We start from the raw sequence: 20,237 nt of genomic DNA on the forward strand, positions 1-20,237 counted from the left end.
ATGGACATGACCAAATAACTGTTATTTACTTCTCACATATAACAGTATATTTGTTTGATGCCATAGACGCTGAAGAACCAAGACTCGGCTTCCAAACTTGGGACGTAGGGAGTCATTGCGGGTGAAAGTGTAGTCCTGTAATACACATAACAACAGTCGTCGGATTGCTTTTGACCTATGTGTTTTGCGATAAAAATTCAGTAGAACTATTGAACAGAATTTTTACAATTAAAGTTAACGAAATGCAATTTAATTTGGTGAATTATGCATTTGTAATTAATATAACTACGCGAGAAATTAATAGATAACTTGATGGAACTTATATTTACTGTTTGCCTTGACCTCATTATTTAAAGGGGCCTTTTCACATTTGAGCAAATAGACACAATTGAAAAAAATTGATTCAGATTCGCAAATTTTCGTTTTAGTTATGATATTTGTGAGGAAATAGTATAACTGAACATTTACAATGCTATAAAATAGCCATTTTATGCATCTTTTGGCGATTTAATAACCTGAAAATTATAAAGCGTTGCAACGCGAAACAAATTAATAATTTGGAGAGTTGTGTTGTTGTCGTTACATTTTGTGAAACTACGAAGGTTTCTTATATAAAGTATAAAATACATATGTCATTGTATAAGGAAGGATGGCCGAGTGGTCTAAGCGGTATACTTTTCACTCCAGGACTCCAGGGGTCAGTGGTTCGAGCCCTGCTGAGGGTTACATTTTTTTCTTTTTCAAATTGTATTCTTGATTTTTACTGGAGCTCTTAAGATCCAATGTTTACATTTATCAATATTATGCATTCAATGACAAACTTCAAAACATGTCAAACTCTGTGAAAAGGCCCCTTTAAGGAAAATTATCGTTCTGATTAATCATTGACACAAGGTAGGTACAATAAAGATCTATGCAAGTTAGTTAAAGTGTCTCTGTAAAAACTACATAATTATATTTTCATTTGAATTAATAAAACCGAACGTTTGTGTCATCTGCGTAAGCGATAAAACTATTACAAATGTACTGCAATAATACAATAATAACATAAATTTCCTTTAATCAATTCACAAAACATTTCGTTTTTACGTACCTCCAGCATGAGCACCTCCTGACACGGACAGGGCAGTGCATACTCAAACTGGTTCTGAATCCAAGCATTTAGCGCGACATTATTGTCTCGCTAAAACCTTTGGCACAGGATTTCATTTCGCATGGAGTCGGTGACAACAGTTACGTTGTACGAACATTGCCCACGGAGTCCTATACATTCAATTGCACGGTTCAAATGCAGTGATTTATTAATTACGTTGTACGTTTATATCTCTACTCCAGAACAGCAACGTTTCTCAATTTCAATAAAATAATACACTTAAATAATATTCTACGCTCAAGGAATGGGGGAAGAACTATTTCAAGTTATCTTCCGTGGCCTTTCAGTCAACCTAGTATCACAAACCTGTTTTTCAAAGCGAATCTCCATAAGTAAGCTAAAACAACAAAACCAATCGGAGTTATCCGGATATCAGCAACTTTTAAAAATACGTCTTATCCGAAATCGAAAATAATTCTAAATCCATTTTATTCAATAATGATAGCTTCATTGAAATAATAAAAAGCATGTAACGGAATATGTGATTGGAATGATTTTTATGCAAGCTTTGTTGGTATTGCAGAAAAGCATGTGTTGCCCCTACCAATATGGCCCTTCCAGAGATTAAATGTTTTCCCCCGAGTTGTTGAGATACTGAGAACACTTATTGGAATCAAAATGACCCATTGATTAAGTAAGGTCTTTTTGTGTTTAACTCATGTATATTAGCGAAATCTATTTTTAACCACTAGTTACGGATAAAAAATAATGCAAACTAATGCATTTACAAACAATGCGTGTTAAACTTGGAGAATCGTATGAGTTTTTTAGACGAGAAAATAAACGAACAGTTTCTGTAACCACCATGGCAGTATTTATCCATGCAAAGCATGCATACCGGTAAGACCGGCACCTCTTTTACGGAAACTCTGACTCCTAACGTCTTTGCGTCCATGCCGACAATTTCTTTTCATTACATACGCATTGATAGTTGTATCATTATATTTGCAGCTATGCGCGATATCTTCAACGCAAGCAACACTTCATTACAAACAAGTTTTGTTTGACGTATGAAAGTTTTGTTTGAATTCTGAATTTCGACTTTCGCTTAATTACCGGTCCTCAGATGGAACTTATTGCTAGGAAGAACCTTAACATGTGTCTTTTAAGCATGACACGCTTATGTTACAGCAAACGCAATATTATTATAATTGTTTTTAGGAAGCGTGGTGGGGTACCTGGAATGACATTGGTTTCTTGATTAAGTTTTGTGAAGTTGTGCCTATCAGACAGAATGGTGCCCTGGAAATCCACATCAATGTAACCGATAGCAACAGGCACCTCCGGTAATGGTTTGATACTAAATTTTTCTTGGTCATAGTTGAACATGATATAGGTGTACTTCTCGTCTGACACCAGTATGCACTGCATCGAAAAGTCTTGTAAAATAAAGTTTCGTTAACGTTACATCTGCAGTGAAGCTAGCATCAGGGAATAACAAGTAAACACATATTGGTAAACACATCAGACAACAAAGCTTTTTTTATTCTCGCATGGTACCTGATTTTAAACTAGCTCATATCCGGGTTCGTAGGGCGAGTGGACAGTCACGTGTTTCCACGTGGCGACCAAGGCAACACTGACGTTTAACTCGGTCTGGTTGGTGTGGATAAGGTCCTGAATCTTCGGAATCTCTACCTTGTCCTTCTGGTGGTCGGTGAACACATGGATCCACAGCCCACTGTCTGTTATATTTCTGCTGTCGATGTTTGTCCATAATGGAGCCATTACACTGTGGTTCTGAACAGCTGAAGTCCACTCGCTGGCATTTTCACCTCCATATTGATTGTACAATGGTTGAACATCGAGCGATATAAATCCGTCAATACTGGTGCGCTGGAAATCCACATGAGTGTATCCACTAGCAACAGGCACATCCGGTAATGGTCTGATACTAAATTGTTCTTGGTCATAGTTGAACATGATATATGTGTAAATCTCTCGTCTGACACCAGTATGCACTGCATCGACAAGTTCTGTAAAATAAAGTTTCGATAACATAACATCTGCAGTGAAATTAGCATCAGGGAATAACAAGTAAACACATATTGGTGAACACATCAGACAACACAGCTTTTTTAATTCTCCCATGGTACCTGATGTTTAACTAGCTCATATCCGGGTTCGTAGGGCGAGTGGACAGTCACGTGTTTCCACGTGGCGACCAAGGCAACACTGATATTGAACTCGGGCTGATTGGTGTACATGTGGATAAGGTCCTAAATCGTCTGAATCTCTACCGTGTCCTTCTGGTGGTCGGTAAACACATGGATCCACAGTCCACTGTCTGTTATATTTCTGCTGTCGATGTTTGTCCATAATGGAGCGATTACCCTGTGGTTATGAACAGCTGAATTCCACTTGCTGGCATTTTCACCTCCATATTGATTGTACAATGGTTGAAAATCGAGCGATATAAATCCGTCCATACTTGGCTGGAACAAACAGATAGAGATTTTATAATTTACAATTGGCTTGTAAATGTATGTGTAGGACTAAACTAAAAAAGAACATCGTTCATTTATAAATTGCGATATGAATATATATAAATACTATACACAGATTGTGATAATGAACATTCATATCTAAATGTATCACGAAACAATGAGTACATGGCTGCTTTTTCTTGAATTTCAGAACTGAAAAAGACCATCTCGTTTATTATATACCCTGAACCAATGCACATATTTTCCGAATTACGGCAGTCTGCTTGATATTTGATATGCCTCGATTATCTTGTTGGGTATATTCGTGTACTTGTCTCCAGGTCCATTGAACTCCAACAGAACCGGCAATGTAGAGGTAAATCAAGACAACATTCAAGAATGTGCTCATCACGAAAATGGTAGGATTATACAATAAGGACGTATGAATAATGGACTCCAGGAATATTATCAGGAGAGAAATTTTGTAGAGAACCGCTAGTGTTTTATTTCAGGCCAGTGAACTATTAAGTAATTAATTCATAACAAAACGTACAATGCAACATTTACCATAAATACAATAAGATTGAATCTGGGATCACCGCCTTATACCGGTCAATTTAATAAAATGGGAGATTTAAGCCAGCTAAAATTCATACTGAATCTTGCACTTCGTCCAGACTTATTCACAAAACACACGCATATGAAGAACATAAACCTCATAGCATTGTTATTCAAATAAAAACAATAATACAATATAAATTTAAGTGCAATTATTCTGAAATTGTTAAATATTTACTAGAGCAGCATAGTAACAACTATCTGAGCTCTAAATTAGTTGATTGCTTTCAAACGGACAAGTTTATATTGGAATTCAATTACAAAAGGCATATGATCATAACATAACAAAATACGCGTGTACTACGAACAAAAAACAACAACAAAAATAGCGGTGTACAATGTTGTGTACATACAATAAGCAACTGTTTAATAAACCAACAATATCGAAGCAGCCCAGATAGGGGTTTCCCTGTAGAAAGCCATCTCTGCAAAATTACACTTGAATCTGCCGAACGTGTTGCTACAAACTGCATTTACACCGCACGTTGTATTATGCTTGCATTCATCAATATCTGCAAACATTATTAGTTTTACGTTTTGTGCCATTACGAATTTCGTATGTAACAAATATTATCTACGTTTTAGAAACATGGAAAAAACTATTCAGTGGCTGCTTATGTACACACATATATTGCCAATACTAGTATTCAACATAAATATTTAATGAAGCAAACACATAAAAATTAAATAATATATGCGTTCATGTATTTTGTTATACTTGATCAAGTTATAATTCCAGATTGTAAAATATTCATTAAGGAATACCGCTTTCACATTTGGGTCCAGTAAATCCTATGCTGCACATACACACACACACACACGAACCCTCCGTCAGTGTTCACGCATACTCGTGTCTGATTGAAGAATGTTGCGCAATAGAAATCGCCACCAGAAGAACACTCGTCTATATCTGACATGAAAATCAAGAGGAATTTACAATTTGTGCTAATAGCAGATTGTCAGAATAATAACACTTTCTTGTATATTTATGCATGTTTTGTTATACATTATATAAGCTTTAATTAAGCAGATCGAGGCTACAAAACATGTTAACAAGTGTAAGATTAACAATACATTTAGATTTAGGTTAACCCATTCATTGATGCCTAGCGTCAAAAAAAAGGCCTTGGCAAACAGCGCAGACCCAGATGGGTCTGCGCTGTTTGCTGAAAGGAGTTTCTGTAAGAAATATTCTAAATATAGAAATTAATATACGAGACATCCCTAATTTTGGAAATAAATTGATCCAATTTAGAAGGATGGGAGAGTCCACTCGGCATAAATGGGTTAAGGAAAATTGCAGTAAACGGAACTGAGACAAAACAGCACAGCGTTGTCCCCCGATCCCCTCCAGGTCTCTATATCCATTCTGACAGTCACACTTGAAGCTGCCGTCCAAGTTGATACAGTTGGCGTTGTAGTGACACGTCTTCCTGTTGAGGCATTCATCGATACCTATGTAGAAGAAACAAAACAAGTTAATGTACACGTTTTCTCAATTACTCGTTAGGAAAGTATTATAGAGCTCGACATACCATGTATCTAATCTACATGGAATCTTGCCCAAAAGCAAACATGCTATTTTGAACGAGTATTGGAAGTTGCAATTGTATAACGTCACATTAAATAATAAGACGATTTTAAACTGACATCAAACAATATCGTTAATTCATCATGAGTTATTACTATCTCATCACATTAGGCATCACATCGGTAAATATACTATCGAATTGTTTTTACCAATCCTTCGTTATCGCGTTAATACGTAGTGTGAAAGTGAGACTATATTCAACGAAGCTAATTTTGGAATCATGTTTAACCTTAGTACGTACGGTCATTTGTATCCAACGCTATAATTCAACAAGTTTGAAGGAACTTATAGGATAAACTATTGTGCATTTATAGATTATGAAAAGGCATTTGAAACGGTAATTCATGACGCATTGTGGACACAATTTGTTCAGTAGGGTGTTTGACGGAAATATGTTTTAATTATAGCATTTATAACATGCGGGTTTAACTGCTATTAACTATGTTTAAAGGTATATTTTAAAATACTAGTAAGTTCTCTTTTTAACCCTGAAGCGATCGTCTTAATTATTATACATATATACATAATTAAGGCATAAAATCATAATAGACAATGGTGCCCGTGAAACAATTAATTAGTTTTTTAGCCTGTAAAACAATAGTTTTAAGAGACGTTTATATTACTTTAATTAGAATTACTGACTTTGAAAATGCATTGAATTATTTCTGCGATCAGTCTTTTCAAAATCATGTGGCCTTTGCAATTTTACCTGAGCAAACAGGTGCAAGTTCACTCCATAGTCCATCAGCCTCACACTTGATAACAGTCTTGTAAGTAGTGCCGTACCTTTCGAGACACGTATACACAGCGGAGGCGTTGTATGTAGTTGCGAGGTACACACATTAGGAATAATTGCTTGTGTGTGGTTTCCCATTGTCTAGATAAAAAAAACAATACTGGGAAACTATGTTCAATAGGCAGTTTATACTCAACATCAGTGAAACAGTGAACATGTATGTACAAATCCTCAAAAAAGAATAAAATGGAATCATTCTCATCAATTATGAACTAAAATTGAACACAGACATAATTCATTTGAAACTATGCTTCGTGTAATTTATAAGCATGGTATGCTGGCAAGCTTAGCAGTTTTACATTTATTAAGACCTTTTTGAAATCTTAAAGGAATACGATTTTTTGTTCAAAAACAAAACGGGATGTATTCTTTTAGTATGACATTATGATAACTCCAAACGGATGACTCAGTACATGTAGATGATATGTCACCGGTCAAGTTGAATCCATCGTTACAGGAAAAAGATGCGGTCGACAGATACATTGTACCGTTTGTTGTATTGAATTGGACATTAGTATCAAGTTTAGGAGGTCCGCAATCTAAGACAATAATATTTATACATGTAATTTTACCGGAAGATTAACAGATTAATACAATAGTACAGTTGTATATTTCATCACCAGAACTTGTATTTTAAAAAGAAAAAGAAAGATGTTTTTAAAGTGCTTACATGATATGGTATGGTCATGGGAAGAGATGGAGATTATCGGTAAGCAAAATGAATATACTATACATAATATAGAATATTACATCAAGCAACTGATAAATCGAACCAACAAAGTTCCATATGCTAGACAGAGTTGATTTACGCAATAGGTAAACAAATAAAATCAGCAGTTACAATATTACAATGGAAACAATGTTCAATATGGTTTATAACTGAATACTGTTATCGTACTTAGATATTACATCAATAAGAAATAGGTAGTTAACAGAACACTACGGAATAATATGTGAAGACATAAATGCTACCTGTGAGTGTACAGGTGTTATTGACTTCACTCCATGATCCATTGAAAAGACACTCGGTGTAATTGTCCCCATGCAATGTGTATCCCAATTCACATATACACTTAGCGATGGACCCATAGGTGGTGGTATTGGCGATACAAGCTCCATTTTGTATTCTTGGGGTATTTTTACAATCTGAAAACAACATATTTTGCAACCGTTTAGCTCTTTTATCAGGTACATTTTAACGAAAAACAATATTATGTAAGTGAACTTCGTAATGAGTGATAGTAAATAGGGAAATGTTTTGCCACATAGATCATAGCATTAATAAGTTGGAAAATGACTCTGCACGTCTTTGTTCCGTTTCAAGCATGTGAGGACTGAATTATATTACAAAATATCAATTTAATAATGTTTAAGGTGATGTAATGGGTTGTTTTGCTTATAATTATGCACTTTTAAGACGAGTGTTTCTAAATGCAACGTTTATTATCGGATGTCACATTGACGTACATATTTCTGTCACACAAAGTGAACACAATATGTTGCGTGTTGCCTAAAACGCAAACCGGTCGTCGAAGTTTGAACCTCACGGTACCGTGTAGTAGGAATAAAACGTGTTCGTGTCGAGTAAAGTCAGCGTAATTCTAAAATTGCATGTTAATTACGATTTTAAGAAATTTGAAAGCTTAGGACAAAATACTACGAGAAAATGAAAATTGAAACGACGCGTTAAACCGTGCTTGTCGTCAAATTAGTAAATTGCAATAATATATTGTAGCGCATTAATTGAGTGTCCATTTAAAATCTCGTTCATGACCAGGACAAAGTGAATCTAAGTCTTTTTTTTTCGAAATTTAAACAGACTTCACACATAGTATGGCGTTGAAATAAAGTCTTTATACAATTCAGAAGACAATGAGTTTTTTAATCGCGACGATATCATCTTATTCAACATTCATATTACAGAAAAGTAAACATACCAAAATACGATGCCTAATGAAATAAAACATGAACAATAAATGAACTTGCGCATACCGGAGATTTGCTTTGTTGTTGTTGATGGTGTTGTTGGTACCGATGTTGGTTCACGTGTTTTAATAGTTGGCGCCGATGTTGGCTCAGACGTTGTTGTACTTGTTGGCGACGATGTTGGCTCAAGTGTTGTTGTAGTAGTTGGCGCCGATGTTGGCTCAGGTGTTGTTGTAGTTGGCGCCGATGTTGGCTCATGTGTTGTTGTAGTAGTTGGCGCCTAAGTTGGTTCAGGTGCTGTTGTGAAAGTTGACACTGATGTTGGCTAAATTGTTGTTGTAGTAGTTGGCGTTGATTTTTGCCAGGTTGTTGTAGGAGTAGTTGGATCCGATGTTGGCACAGGTGTTTTAGTAGTTTGCGCCGAGGTTGGCTCATGTAATGTTGTAGTAGTTGGCGCCGATGTTGGTTCAGGTGTTGTTTTAGTGGTTGGTGCCGATGTTGGCGCAAGTGTTGTTGTAGTAGTTGGCCCCGATGTCGGCTCAGGTGCTGTTGTGGAAGTTGGTGCTGATGTTGGCTCAGATGTTGTTGTAGTAGTTGGCGTTGATTTTGGCCCAGGTGTTGAAGTAGTAGTTGGCTCCGATGTTGGCTCAGGTGTTGTTGTAGTAGTTGGCGTCGAAGTTGGCTCATGTGTTGTTGTAGAAGTTGGCTCCGATGTTGGCTCAGGTCTTGTTCTAGTAGTTGGCGTCGATGTTGGCTCAAGTTTTGTTGTAGTAGTTGACGCCGATATTAGCTCGATTGTTGTTGTAGTAGTTTGCACTGATGTTGGCTCACGTGTGGTAGTAGTAGCTGAATATAATGCGTGTTCGGGTGTTAGTGTAGTAGTTGGCACTGATGTTGGCTTAGGTGTTGTTACAGTAGTTGGCGCCGATGTGGGCTCATGTGTTGTTGTAGTAGTTTGCGCTGATGTTGGCTCACGTGTGGTTGTAGTAGTTGAATATAATGCTTGTTCAGGTGTTAGTGTAGTAGTTGGCACTGACGTTGGCTCAAGTGTGGTTGTAGTAGTTGTATACAATGATTGTTCAGGTGTTAGTGTAGTAGTTGGCACTGATGTTGGCTCAGGTATTGTTGTAGTAGTTTGCGCTGATGTTGGCTCAAGTGTGGTTCTAGTAGTTGAATATAATGATTGTACAGGCGTTATTGTAGAAGTTGGCACTAATGTTGGCTCAGGTGTTGTTTTAGTAGTTGGCGCTGATGTTGACTCAAGTTTTATTGTAGTAGTTTACGCAGATGTTAAACGTTAAAGAAAAAACAAACGGTTTATGTATATGTAATTTAAAGTATGATTGGAATATTCGGTTTAAATACAAGCGAACCAAGTTTTTCTAACACTATTATCTTAGATCTATCAGTGCTCGAATAGTATGGCGTATAGTGTAAGTATATTGTCATAAAATACGAGAAGATTTATAAAAGCACCAAACCTGTATTTCCTAGGCAAATCAGAACATACTGAATTTCAAGAAACAATAAAAATATTAAAGCGATTATTTTGCACAACGCAGTGAAACAAGTTTTCTTTGCATACATTAGCTCCATTATAACTGAAGTTGTAATTAGAATGATAAGAATTACCATATAAATACTGTCGTCATGATTATATTGGACGGTTAGGCTCAAAATGATAATGCAGTGAAAACCGCTCATGGACCAGTAACGACAAATCATGAGTGAGGAATGTTGAGGTTATATCTATCATTTTCTGAAGTCTCTTGGGAGTGGGGCGTATTGTAACGACAGCGTTTTAATACAACACGTTACATATTGATTATTTGCTTGACAACATGATTCCTACAAGTTGTTGTAACATAAAACCTCACAATTTAGTATTATAAAACACAAAGACTGTCATATACAAGTTGTAAGGTAACATTAACCTTTAAAATGACCATTCCATTTAACTGACACAACGCCGTTTAAGTAAAAGATGGCTACGGATAATATGACTTAAATTCAAATAGAACAACAATATTCCACAGTTGTGTTAATTTAAACGCTCATAAATATCCACCTGTTTAAATCTTATCATATTTTACTTTTCGAAAATGTTTACCAATATTTATATATATTCTCAAGTTGTTGTTTCCTAAAGTTAATAAAGCACATATCTGTATTAGCTGTATTTAAGAAGTATTGTTAATTTGCTGTCTATAGTTTATTATGTTCATGGCATAAACAGTATGCACTTATGCTCAAACAATATTCTTGTATTCCATTGAGTTGAAACAACATTACAATATATATAACAATCCTATTAAAGTGCAGTTCGAAAAACACTTTTATCAGTTTACCCTTTTCACTGAGAGTGATGAATCCTTCAGTCTGACAAAAGAATATTAACCAAATTGGTCTAATACACCCACATGTTAATATCTGCGCAACAATAAATACAAAATATAGTTTAAATAGGTTTGTATAAATGTATTTTTCTCATATTGAAAACTATTTTATCATTTGTTTTCGAAGTAATTTGAACCATTGAACAAGACAAAACTATGTTAGCACAGTTTCTACAAGATGATCATGAATCAGCAATGTCTAATACTTAACCTATTTCATCACAGATAAGGTTTGGGCGCCATACACCACCAGGCGTACACATAATTTGATGGGTCGAACTACAGTTTATCATATATCCCGGCTGACAACGAACTGTGGCTTTATAATAGGCTGTTGTTCGTGTAAAGTTTATGGATTGTATGTAAGCTCCAAGAAGACCTTTTGTCATAAACGTGCCTTTATTTGGATCTCCGCAGTCTGCAAAATAAGCTTTCAACATTGTTTTTTTTTACGTAATTAATCAGTGATATTTTATTCAACGAAATTGTTAACACTTTAGAGACAATATACATTATAGTCTCGCAAGGTCGATATTTGCTATAGAGGATATTTGTTGGATTCGGTGGATCATCGATTTTAATTCACGAGTGATAATAGAAAATAACATTTTCAAGAGTGGCGCAGTCACGAGTGAAATATATATTTTATATGATCACGAGTGAATTAAAATCGATATTCCACCGAATCCAACAAATTTTCCCCACAGTTTATATACATTGTTAAAAAGTTTAACCATTGTGTACACACCGGTCTTACTGACCCTGTGTACTAACGCGAAAGGAATTGTGGGTAGCACTTCTTTTACAACTGAAAAGTGAAAGCGAAAGTAGGTCAGGTAATCGTGCTTATGATAATCGCTTTCAGTCTTAATAGAGATTCTACATAACATTTAAACATTATTAAATAACATTTCTTTAAACAACATTCCGTTTTAAACACACAATAAAAAAAGATTTTTCTTTCATTATGAACATTTTCATTCCTACGCAGAATTACTTTGGCGGAAGCATAATTCCCCACACCTGGGGAATGTGATGCGTCTTAGTATAGAGGTGACAATAACGTAGTGACGTCACCATCTATGTATAGAATGGAGTTTAACTTACGAATTTTGCTGGAAAAATGACGTCATTTCGTCAAAAAATGACGTCATTTAACATAAACAGTGAACATTTTCGATAATTTTCACTGATAATTTTCATTGTTAGAGATATTTCTCTATAAACCACCGGAAAGCATAAAATAATAATGTTTAATATGCGATAGAAAAAAACGGCATACAATTATTGGCAACACGGTATAAGCAACTAAGCATGTACCAAACGTATTATGATAACAAGTTAAATGTCTTCTGAATTCTAGTAGTTTACATTGTAACATTATGTTCGTAACTTTGGCACCAACTGTAGGAATTCAATTTGAGGAAGATGTAAAGCTTTCACTCGGTTTGACTCACCAGTAGTACACCTTACCTATCCATACACACTTTCCCGAGGGGACCCATGTGTTGTTTCTTGTGCATATAATTAAAAACTGCTGTGTTCGTTCAATATTACCGTTGCGCTCAACGACTAAGTCTGCATTACAATTAACAGTCAATGTGGAGTTGACAGTTGTCTTTGTATACGAAATCATTTCTATAGTTGTTGCATTAAATAAAAAGGCCCAATTTTTACCATTATTTGGATTTCCAAAATCTGAAATACAAAGGAGAGATATATAAACTAATGCAAAGATATTTGCAAATCGGTAATCTTTAGATAATATACTGTGATTTATCTCTTTCAAGTAACAAGTGCACCTCATAGCTTTGTAAAAATATTGCAGCCCACTAATGTTCAGCTTTAACTGTCCGTCCGTTATTTTCGGCCAAGATTGCAAAATGTCGCAAATCTCCAAGGGAGATAACACGCATAGATCTGCTGTTTCCATCGCAACTACTCGACAATTTCCGTTGCAACGAATGCAGCCGAGCTATTCCGTATCACTCTGTACCCAATCGGCTTTTTATTGCACTCTTTACGGAGACTCCGAAGACGGACGTAGTGTAACGATTGATTTCGAATTGTTACGTCACGCCCTCTATGCCGGAAAATGGAAGCACTCGGTGGATAATTATAATTCAAGTGGAGCAGAAGGTTTAACGAACGATTTCTACAAAGGTAAATCGACAAATCTTATTATCATAATTCATCGGTATTGTGTTAGTTATCATATATTGCAAAGATTTCCTTGTTGCTAATGCATCTCTACTTTTATCGTTATCGACTTTCACTGATGTTAAGAGTGGAAGTGGGTGGGGAAATATTGATGGGCGATGGTGATTTCGTCCAAATCACGGATCTTATGTATTGTTTTATTAATAATAAATCACACCTAGCATATCTAGGCCCAGTGTTAAATCTAGAATCGCCGGTTGTATGACCCGATGCATTCATAAATGAAAATACTTCCAAAGTTATCAAATTCAAGGGTTGCAACAGGGCTTTTTTCACCAAGCGGGGAAAGGGCCTGGCCTTTATGTTGGGGAAGAAATTTCACGGTATTTTGTCCAAAATGGGAATTTTCTGAGGGGCCTTTCTCTGAGGGGTAACGGCCTTTGACAGGCTACTGCTACTGACAAAGAAGAAATGCGGATGTTTCGCGACCAGGTTTTTTGCATCTTCTTCTTCTTTTATAACAATGGCTATGTTCAATACTGATACATTATGCCCATGCGTGGGGGGTTAAAAAGAAATAGATTGATAGATTGGAAAACCTAAGCCCTTAAAACTTAAATATATACATATACAACTGTGCATGTGGTGAGAATATTAGTCTTGTCGTTTCGCTCCCAAGATGTTTCGCCCCCCCCCCCATTTTTAAAAATTTGATATTTGCAGATTTCATGTCAATGACACTATTGGAAATTTATTGGTAATGTTATAACATAAATCACAAATTAAAAGCAATGTTCTGCAGAGCTCCAGATAAGGACCGTACAGCCGTAAATACGCCTTTTTCATGAAGATTTACGCATTTACGAAAAAAATCTGGCCGTACCGATATGTCTGCGTCAGCGCAGCGTGATTTGTTGGTCTCTTACCTAACGGCGCTTTTCGTTAATTTAAATTACCGAAAAGTTGTAGACTGGGTTCATATATTATTGTCTATTCTGTCGCGTGATCTCCTGTAACTTGTAAATCCGTCAAAAACGATATGTCTGCGCGCAATTGAATGCCGGCTTAACCAAAAGCGGCTCAAAACAACACTTTGTTGTCATATAATGACTACGTACGTTGTCTTCTAACCATCCTGACATTAAATCTGTTAACCGAGAAAAAGACATTGTCGCCCCGATATTAAACGATTTGATTGCATCGGTGGCGTAAAACGTTAGAAAACACGATGGGAATTGGATGAGACAGTGAAATAAGTGTTCATTTACTTCGCTTACTAGTTGGCTTGTGTTTTCTTGTCAAGAAAAATGAAGAAATAGTATGTGTCATGAGTTTTAATGTGTAGTTGTATAATTAGCATCATAATTCTGAATGGAAAACCTAATACAGTAACTGTTTAAGAAGCTACATATATTTATTATAATTGCTGCAAATGTTTCTTGAGTCAGTTATACACCCTTCAATATCCAAGAACACGGATAGTACAGTACTACCTGTATTTTTGGATATGGTAGTACAGGTACTAATTGATTTTAAGCGTTACTCCTTTTCTTTCTGTCAGTGGCAGTACCGTTACTAATTTCACAAATCCTTATCTGGAGCTCTGTTCTGGGTAACTTCAGTACACTCAGGTGGTCTGAACAGTTTTTCACATGTACTCAGAGTGTCCATCCAAACATCTAAAGCATGCAATGTTAACAACTTTCTCGAACATAAGTGGTTTAGTTAGTTTTTTTGGAAAAGATCGAGTCATTGTAACATTACATTTTCACTCTCATATATCAAAATCATGTAAACTTTTATTTTGTTGTCGAATGTGGTCTACAAATGTATTATTACTCATACATGGATCTTTAAAACATAAGACAAAATAATAAATAAATACTTGACAAATTAATATGTAAATACTTGGCAATTTATTGAAATAGATTTATTCTGACTAAACCAGCAACTATTTTTTTTTTTTTTATAGAGATCACCAGCTGTTTGTCACACATATCGGTTTGAGCAGCGACATATACAAAAACTGTGTTTGTGTACATCCCAGGTTTGAGTCAATAAATGGTTAAGTGAAAAGTAAATTGTATTTGTTAGATTACACTAATTGGCATAACATCTGCTTTATCGCAATTAGAGCATATGGAATCGATTGTTCAAGGTTTGTTCTATTAATCCGTTATTGCTTGTTTAACGGTCCACTTTCTTTACGGTAGACCTGATTATGTGACACTTATCCGGATGTAAAAACACTCACAGACGTTGAGGGAAAGGAAAATAATAAGGTTTCTGATATTGTCATCAAGTTTATGAATTCTTTATGAAGTTATAATTATATATTATTATATGGTTTTATTTCAAAATACAGTAGCTTTGAAGCCCATGAGTACACATACATATAACACAGAATGTAGTCAACAGTGGTCAATGACATACAGGCACATACATAATATAATTTTTTAGGAATATAAATTTAGATTTAACAATAAAAGGAATTAGCAAAGTTCTCTTAAGACATGCATATTGAAAATAAACAGCTATTTTTAAACAGGTGTATATATATTTACATGTATACCACTGTTTACCGTTACAAACTAATTTAAGGTAAGTACATGTATAGATATATAGATAATTATATAAATATTAAGTGAAAATTCTTAAGTTGCACCAAATCAAGCTTCAATTAAAAGTATAAAAATAGATCGAGTGCCATAAATTCATGTTGGTTGTGTTCTTAAATAATTATACAGAAATGTACATATACACTGTATACATAAACCTAAAAAGAAAGTGCAGATAATGAAAAAAGTGAGCGAATCGCACTATACTTCATAATCAGACATTGCATATAATAGATATCTATATTATCCGTGTTATTTTGAAACTTACTTTTTAATTTAATCACATACATTAAACATCATTTATTGCATTTTGCTGTTGTTTATCTCGAATGAAACAACATTTATTACACTCTAAAAAGTATTATTGTTTATTTTGTTGTTCATGTATTGTGTACAGTTTTTTCAAAACAAAGCATGAAATAACACATAAAACATTTTTAAAACAAATACAGTAATGTTTATCGACAACGTCTTATTGTAAGTAGAAGATAAAGATTCTCGGCAAAGCATGACAAGCAATGCCACTTCAAATTCAGGGCGAAACGAAGAAGGGCTAAACATCCAGGGTCGAAAAACCTTGGGCGCGAAACATCCGACGACCGTTGTTAGGTCGAATGCAAGATGAAATCAATGCTGAGAGCTTCCCCCTTCCCCCCACACATATTTTACACTGGGTGTTTTCTCGCAACAAAAAGAATGAGCGTGTACTGTTTCAGATACAGCACATCATGATATAAAAAATGAGTCAGGCTGACCGTAAACAATATTTGTTTGGCGTAACGTGACTCAGTGGATCAAAAAGAACTGTTTTCTGAAAAATGCTGTGGTGTAACTGACGATTTAGGATGACAAATAAACTCCTTTCAATGTAATTACAGTTGCAAATAAAAAGAACCAAAATCATTGGCAGTATTTGTGTTCTAAACTGGTGAGTTGCACCCAACTGGTTTGAGTACAAATATTTATAGTCAAGAATTATTGGAATTGAAATATTTGACACCCAAAACTGTGGGGTGCAGCTCGCTATTTTAGACGGCAAATAAGCACATACATTTTGGATCTTAAAATTTTATTTTCAACTGAAATTCTGAACTAGTGAGTTGCACCTCAATGGTTTGAGTTTAAATATTTATATTCAAGACTTTTTAGAATTGAAAGATTTGACCCAAAAAAACTGTGGGGTGAAGCTCGCCATTTGGGACGACAAATAAGCCCATAAATTTTGGATATTAAAATTGTATTTTCAACTGAAATTCTAAACTAGTGAGTTGCACCTCACTGGTTTGAGTTAAATATTGATATTTAAGAAAAATTGGAATTGGAATTTGAATATTTGACCCCAAAAACTGTGGGGTGCAGCTCGCTATTTTAGGCGATAAATAAGCCCATAAATTTTGGATATTAAAATTGTATTTTCAACTGAAATTCTAAACTAGTGAGTTGCACCTCACTGGTTTGAGTACAAATATTTATATTCAATTATTATTGGAATTGAAATATTTGACCCCACAAACTGTGGGTTGCAACTTGCTATTTTAGACAACAAATAAGCCCATAAATTTTGGATCTTAAAATTTTATTTTCAACTGAAATTCTTAACTAGTGAGTTGCACCTCACTGGTTTAAGTTTAAATATTTATATTTAAGAAATATTGGAATTGGAATTGAAATATTTGACCCCAAAAACTGTGGGGTGCAGCTCGCTATTTTAGACGACAAATAAGCCCATAAATTTTGGATCTTATACTTTTATTTTCAACTGAAATTCTAAACTAGTGAGTTGCACCTCACTTGTTTGAGTACAAATATTTATATTTAAGAAATATTGGAATTTGAATTTGAATATTTGACCCCAAAAACTGTGGGGTGCAGCTCGCTATTTTAGACGACAAATAAGCCCATAAATTTTGGATATTAAAATTGTATTTTCAACTGAAATTCTAAACTAGTGAGTTGCACCTCACTGGTTTGAGTTAAAATATTAATATTTAAGAAATATTGGAATTTGAATTTGAATATTTGACCCCAAAAACTGTGGGGTGCAGCTCGCTATTTTAGGCGATAAATAAGCCCATAAATTTTGGATATTAAAATTGTATTTTCAACTGAAATTCTAAACAAGTGAGTTGCACCTCACTGGTTTGAGTTAAATATTAATATTTAGGAAAAATTGGAATTTGAATTTGAATATTTGACCCCAAAAACTGTGGGGTGCAGCTCGCTATTTTAGGCGATAAATAAGCCCATAAATTTTGGATCTTAATATGTTATTTTCAACTGAAATTCTTAACTAGTGAGTTGCACCTCACTGGTTTGAGTACAAATATTTATATTCAATTATTATTGGAATTGAAATATTTGACCCCACAAACTGTGGGGTGCAACTCGCTATTTTAGACAACAAATAAGCCCATAAATTTTGGATCTTAATATTTTATTTTCAACAGAAATTCTAAACTAGTGAGTTGCACCTCACTGGTTTGAGTACAAATATTTATAGTCAAGAAAACTTGGAATTGGAATTTAAATATTTGACCCCAAAAACTGTGGGGTGCAGCTCGCTATTTTAGACGAAAAATAAGCCCATAAATTTTGGATCTTAAAATTTTATTTTCAACTGAAATTCTTAACTAGTGAGTTGCACCCCACTGGTTTGTGTTCAAATATTTATATTCAAGAATTATTGGCATTGAAATATTTGACTCCAAAAACTGTGGAGTGCAGCTCGCTATTTTAGACGACAAATAAGCCCATAAATTTTGGATCTTTGAATTTTATTTTCAACTGAAATTCTAAACTAGTGAGTTGCACCTCACTGGTTTGAGTTAAAATTGTTATATTCAAGAAATATTGGAATTGGAATTGAAATATTTGACCCCAAAAACCGTGGGGTGCAGCTCGCTATTTTAGGCGACAAATAAGCCCATCAATTTTGGATCTTAAAATTTTATTTTTAACAGAAATACTAAACTATTGAGTTGCACCTCACTGGTTTGAGTTAAAATATTTATATTCATGAATTATTGGAATTGAACTATTTAACCCAAAAAACCGTGGGGTGCAACTCTCTATTTTAGACAACAAATAAGCCCATAAATTTTGGATCTTAAAATTTTATATTTCAACTGAAATTCTAAACTAGTGAGTTGCACCTCACTGGTTTGAGTTAAAATATTTATATTCATGAATTATTGGAATTGGCATTGAACTATTTGACCCCAAAAACGGTGGGGTGCAACCCGCTATTTTAGACGACAAATAAGCCCATAAATTTTGGATCTTCAAATTTTAATTTCATCTGAAATTCTAAACTTGTGAGTTGCTATTCACTGGTTTACATGTCAGTTAAAAAAATTATATTCAAGTATTATTGGAATTAGAATTGATATATTTGACCTAAAAAAACATGGGGTGCAGCTCGCTATTTTAGACGACAAATAAGCCCATACATTTTATAAATGCATTGCTTCTTCAGACTACGTGATTATTCCCGAAGATCCAGGGGTGTTGCCAGGAAGCATCTGCAGCATTGTTGGATATTGTAACCGCCAGTCGAGTTTCCACCTTAGTGCAACATGCAATCGTAAACAGATCAAGGAACTACCCGCTTTGTCTCCACAAGAAACCATTAAGGTGTTAGAATCAGACTTAGCACATGACTTAACTAATGACTTAAAGGTTTCCCAAGATGGCATAACCTGCCTGAACATTATGAAGGATAATGTGCTGCAACGTGAAGATAAACACCTGGAGATGACACTTCAATTTAAGGAAAGACCTATATTGCCAAATAACAGAAGTGCAGCTGTTATATGGTTGTCACACCGTAAAGGAAAACTAAGCAGAGATGATGAGTACCATGGAAATAACAAGGTATTTATGAACGAGATTATCAAACGTGGTTATGCAGAGTTTGTACAAGAAACATCGGAGTCAAAATGCAATGCTCATGCTCATCAGAACATTCAATACCAAGGAAGAGGTTTCACACTAAATAAACTACAAAGCATAGGCTATTGGGTTTGTTGGTGGAAGTAAAGTGGTAGCAAACGATATCTGAAATTGTGTTGAATGTAGAAAACTCAGAAGACCAATAGAGTGTCAGAAAATGGCAGAGTTACCAAGTGACCGTGTGGAAGAGTACCCACCATTTACACATTGTGGAATTGACTGTTTTGGACCTTTTATGGTGAAACAAGGTCGTAAAGAAGTCAAACGATATGGACTTTTGTTAACGTGTCTGTGTTTGCGTGCAGTGCACATTGAAATGCTTGATGATATGTCGACTGATGCATTCATAAACAATTTAAGGCGTTTCTTGGCAATTCATTGAACTGTGAGACAAATCCGCCCAGACCAAGGAACTAACTTTATAGGTGCTAAAAATGAACTTTTCGCTAAATTGTATGTGCCTAAAGTTGTTTCTCATCTTGCAGAAAAACATTTTGATTTTCTTCTAAACGCTCCATTACGGTGGAGTATGGTAGCGACAGATTAGGACCATTAGAAATGTAATAAACTCTGTATTGCTGCTGTGTCCATGACGTTTAGAT

The 20,237-nt window shown here is 35.0% G+C and overlaps 1 protein-coding gene and 2 long non-coding RNA genes across 6 annotated transcripts in view; all 3 read right to left on the bottom strand.

Moving 5' to 3' along the window:
- LOC127852286 (dendrite extension defective protein 1-like) overlaps positions 1 to 20,237 on the bottom strand; it is a 39,867-nt gene continuing 19,630 nt past the window's right edge. The window contains exon 11 of the mRNA XM_052386206.1: positions 1 to 135. Within this exon, the coding sequence (XP_052242166.1) occupies positions 22 to 135 (114 nt within the window). The 3' untranslated portion in view covers positions 1 to 21. The remainder of the gene's footprint in view (positions 136 to 20,237) is intronic.
- On the bottom strand, positions 2,792 to 6,831 carry LOC127852293 (uncharacterized). Of its 3 annotated transcripts, XR_008036178.1 has the most exons (6): positions 6,498 to 6,830; positions 5,511 to 5,652; positions 5,023 to 5,107; positions 4,577 to 4,709; positions 3,250 to 3,588; positions 2,792 to 3,129 (listed from the first exon to the last, which is right to left on the bottom strand). It is a non-coding gene; the product is annotated as an uncharacterized LOC127852293 (long non-coding RNA). The 3 variants fall into 3 exon arrangements; XR_008036176.1 differs by having other exon boundaries at positions 4,577 to 5,107; positions 6,498 to 6,831; XR_008036177.1 differs by lacking the exons at positions 4,577 to 4,709; positions 5,023 to 5,107; positions 5,511 to 5,652; positions 6,498 to 6,830 and adding an exon at positions 3,823 to 4,570.
- Positions 6,981 to 12,599, bottom strand: LOC127852294 (uncharacterized). 2 transcript variants are annotated; one of them, XR_008036179.1, is made up of 4 exons: positions 12,380 to 12,599; positions 8,577 to 11,324; positions 7,557 to 7,730; positions 6,981 to 7,123 (listed from the first exon to the last, which is right to left on the bottom strand). It is a non-coding gene; the product is annotated as an uncharacterized LOC127852294 (long non-coding RNA). The 2 variants fall into 2 exon arrangements; XR_008036180.1 differs by having other exon boundaries at positions 12,364 to 12,599.

The sequence above is a fragment of the Dreissena polymorpha genome, chromosome 12 (genome assembly GCF_020536995.1).
Source record: "Dreissena polymorpha isolate Duluth1 chromosome 12, UMN_Dpol_1.0, whole genome shotgun sequence".
NCBI lineage: Eukaryota > Metazoa > Mollusca > Bivalvia > Myida > Dreissenidae > Dreissena > Dreissena polymorpha.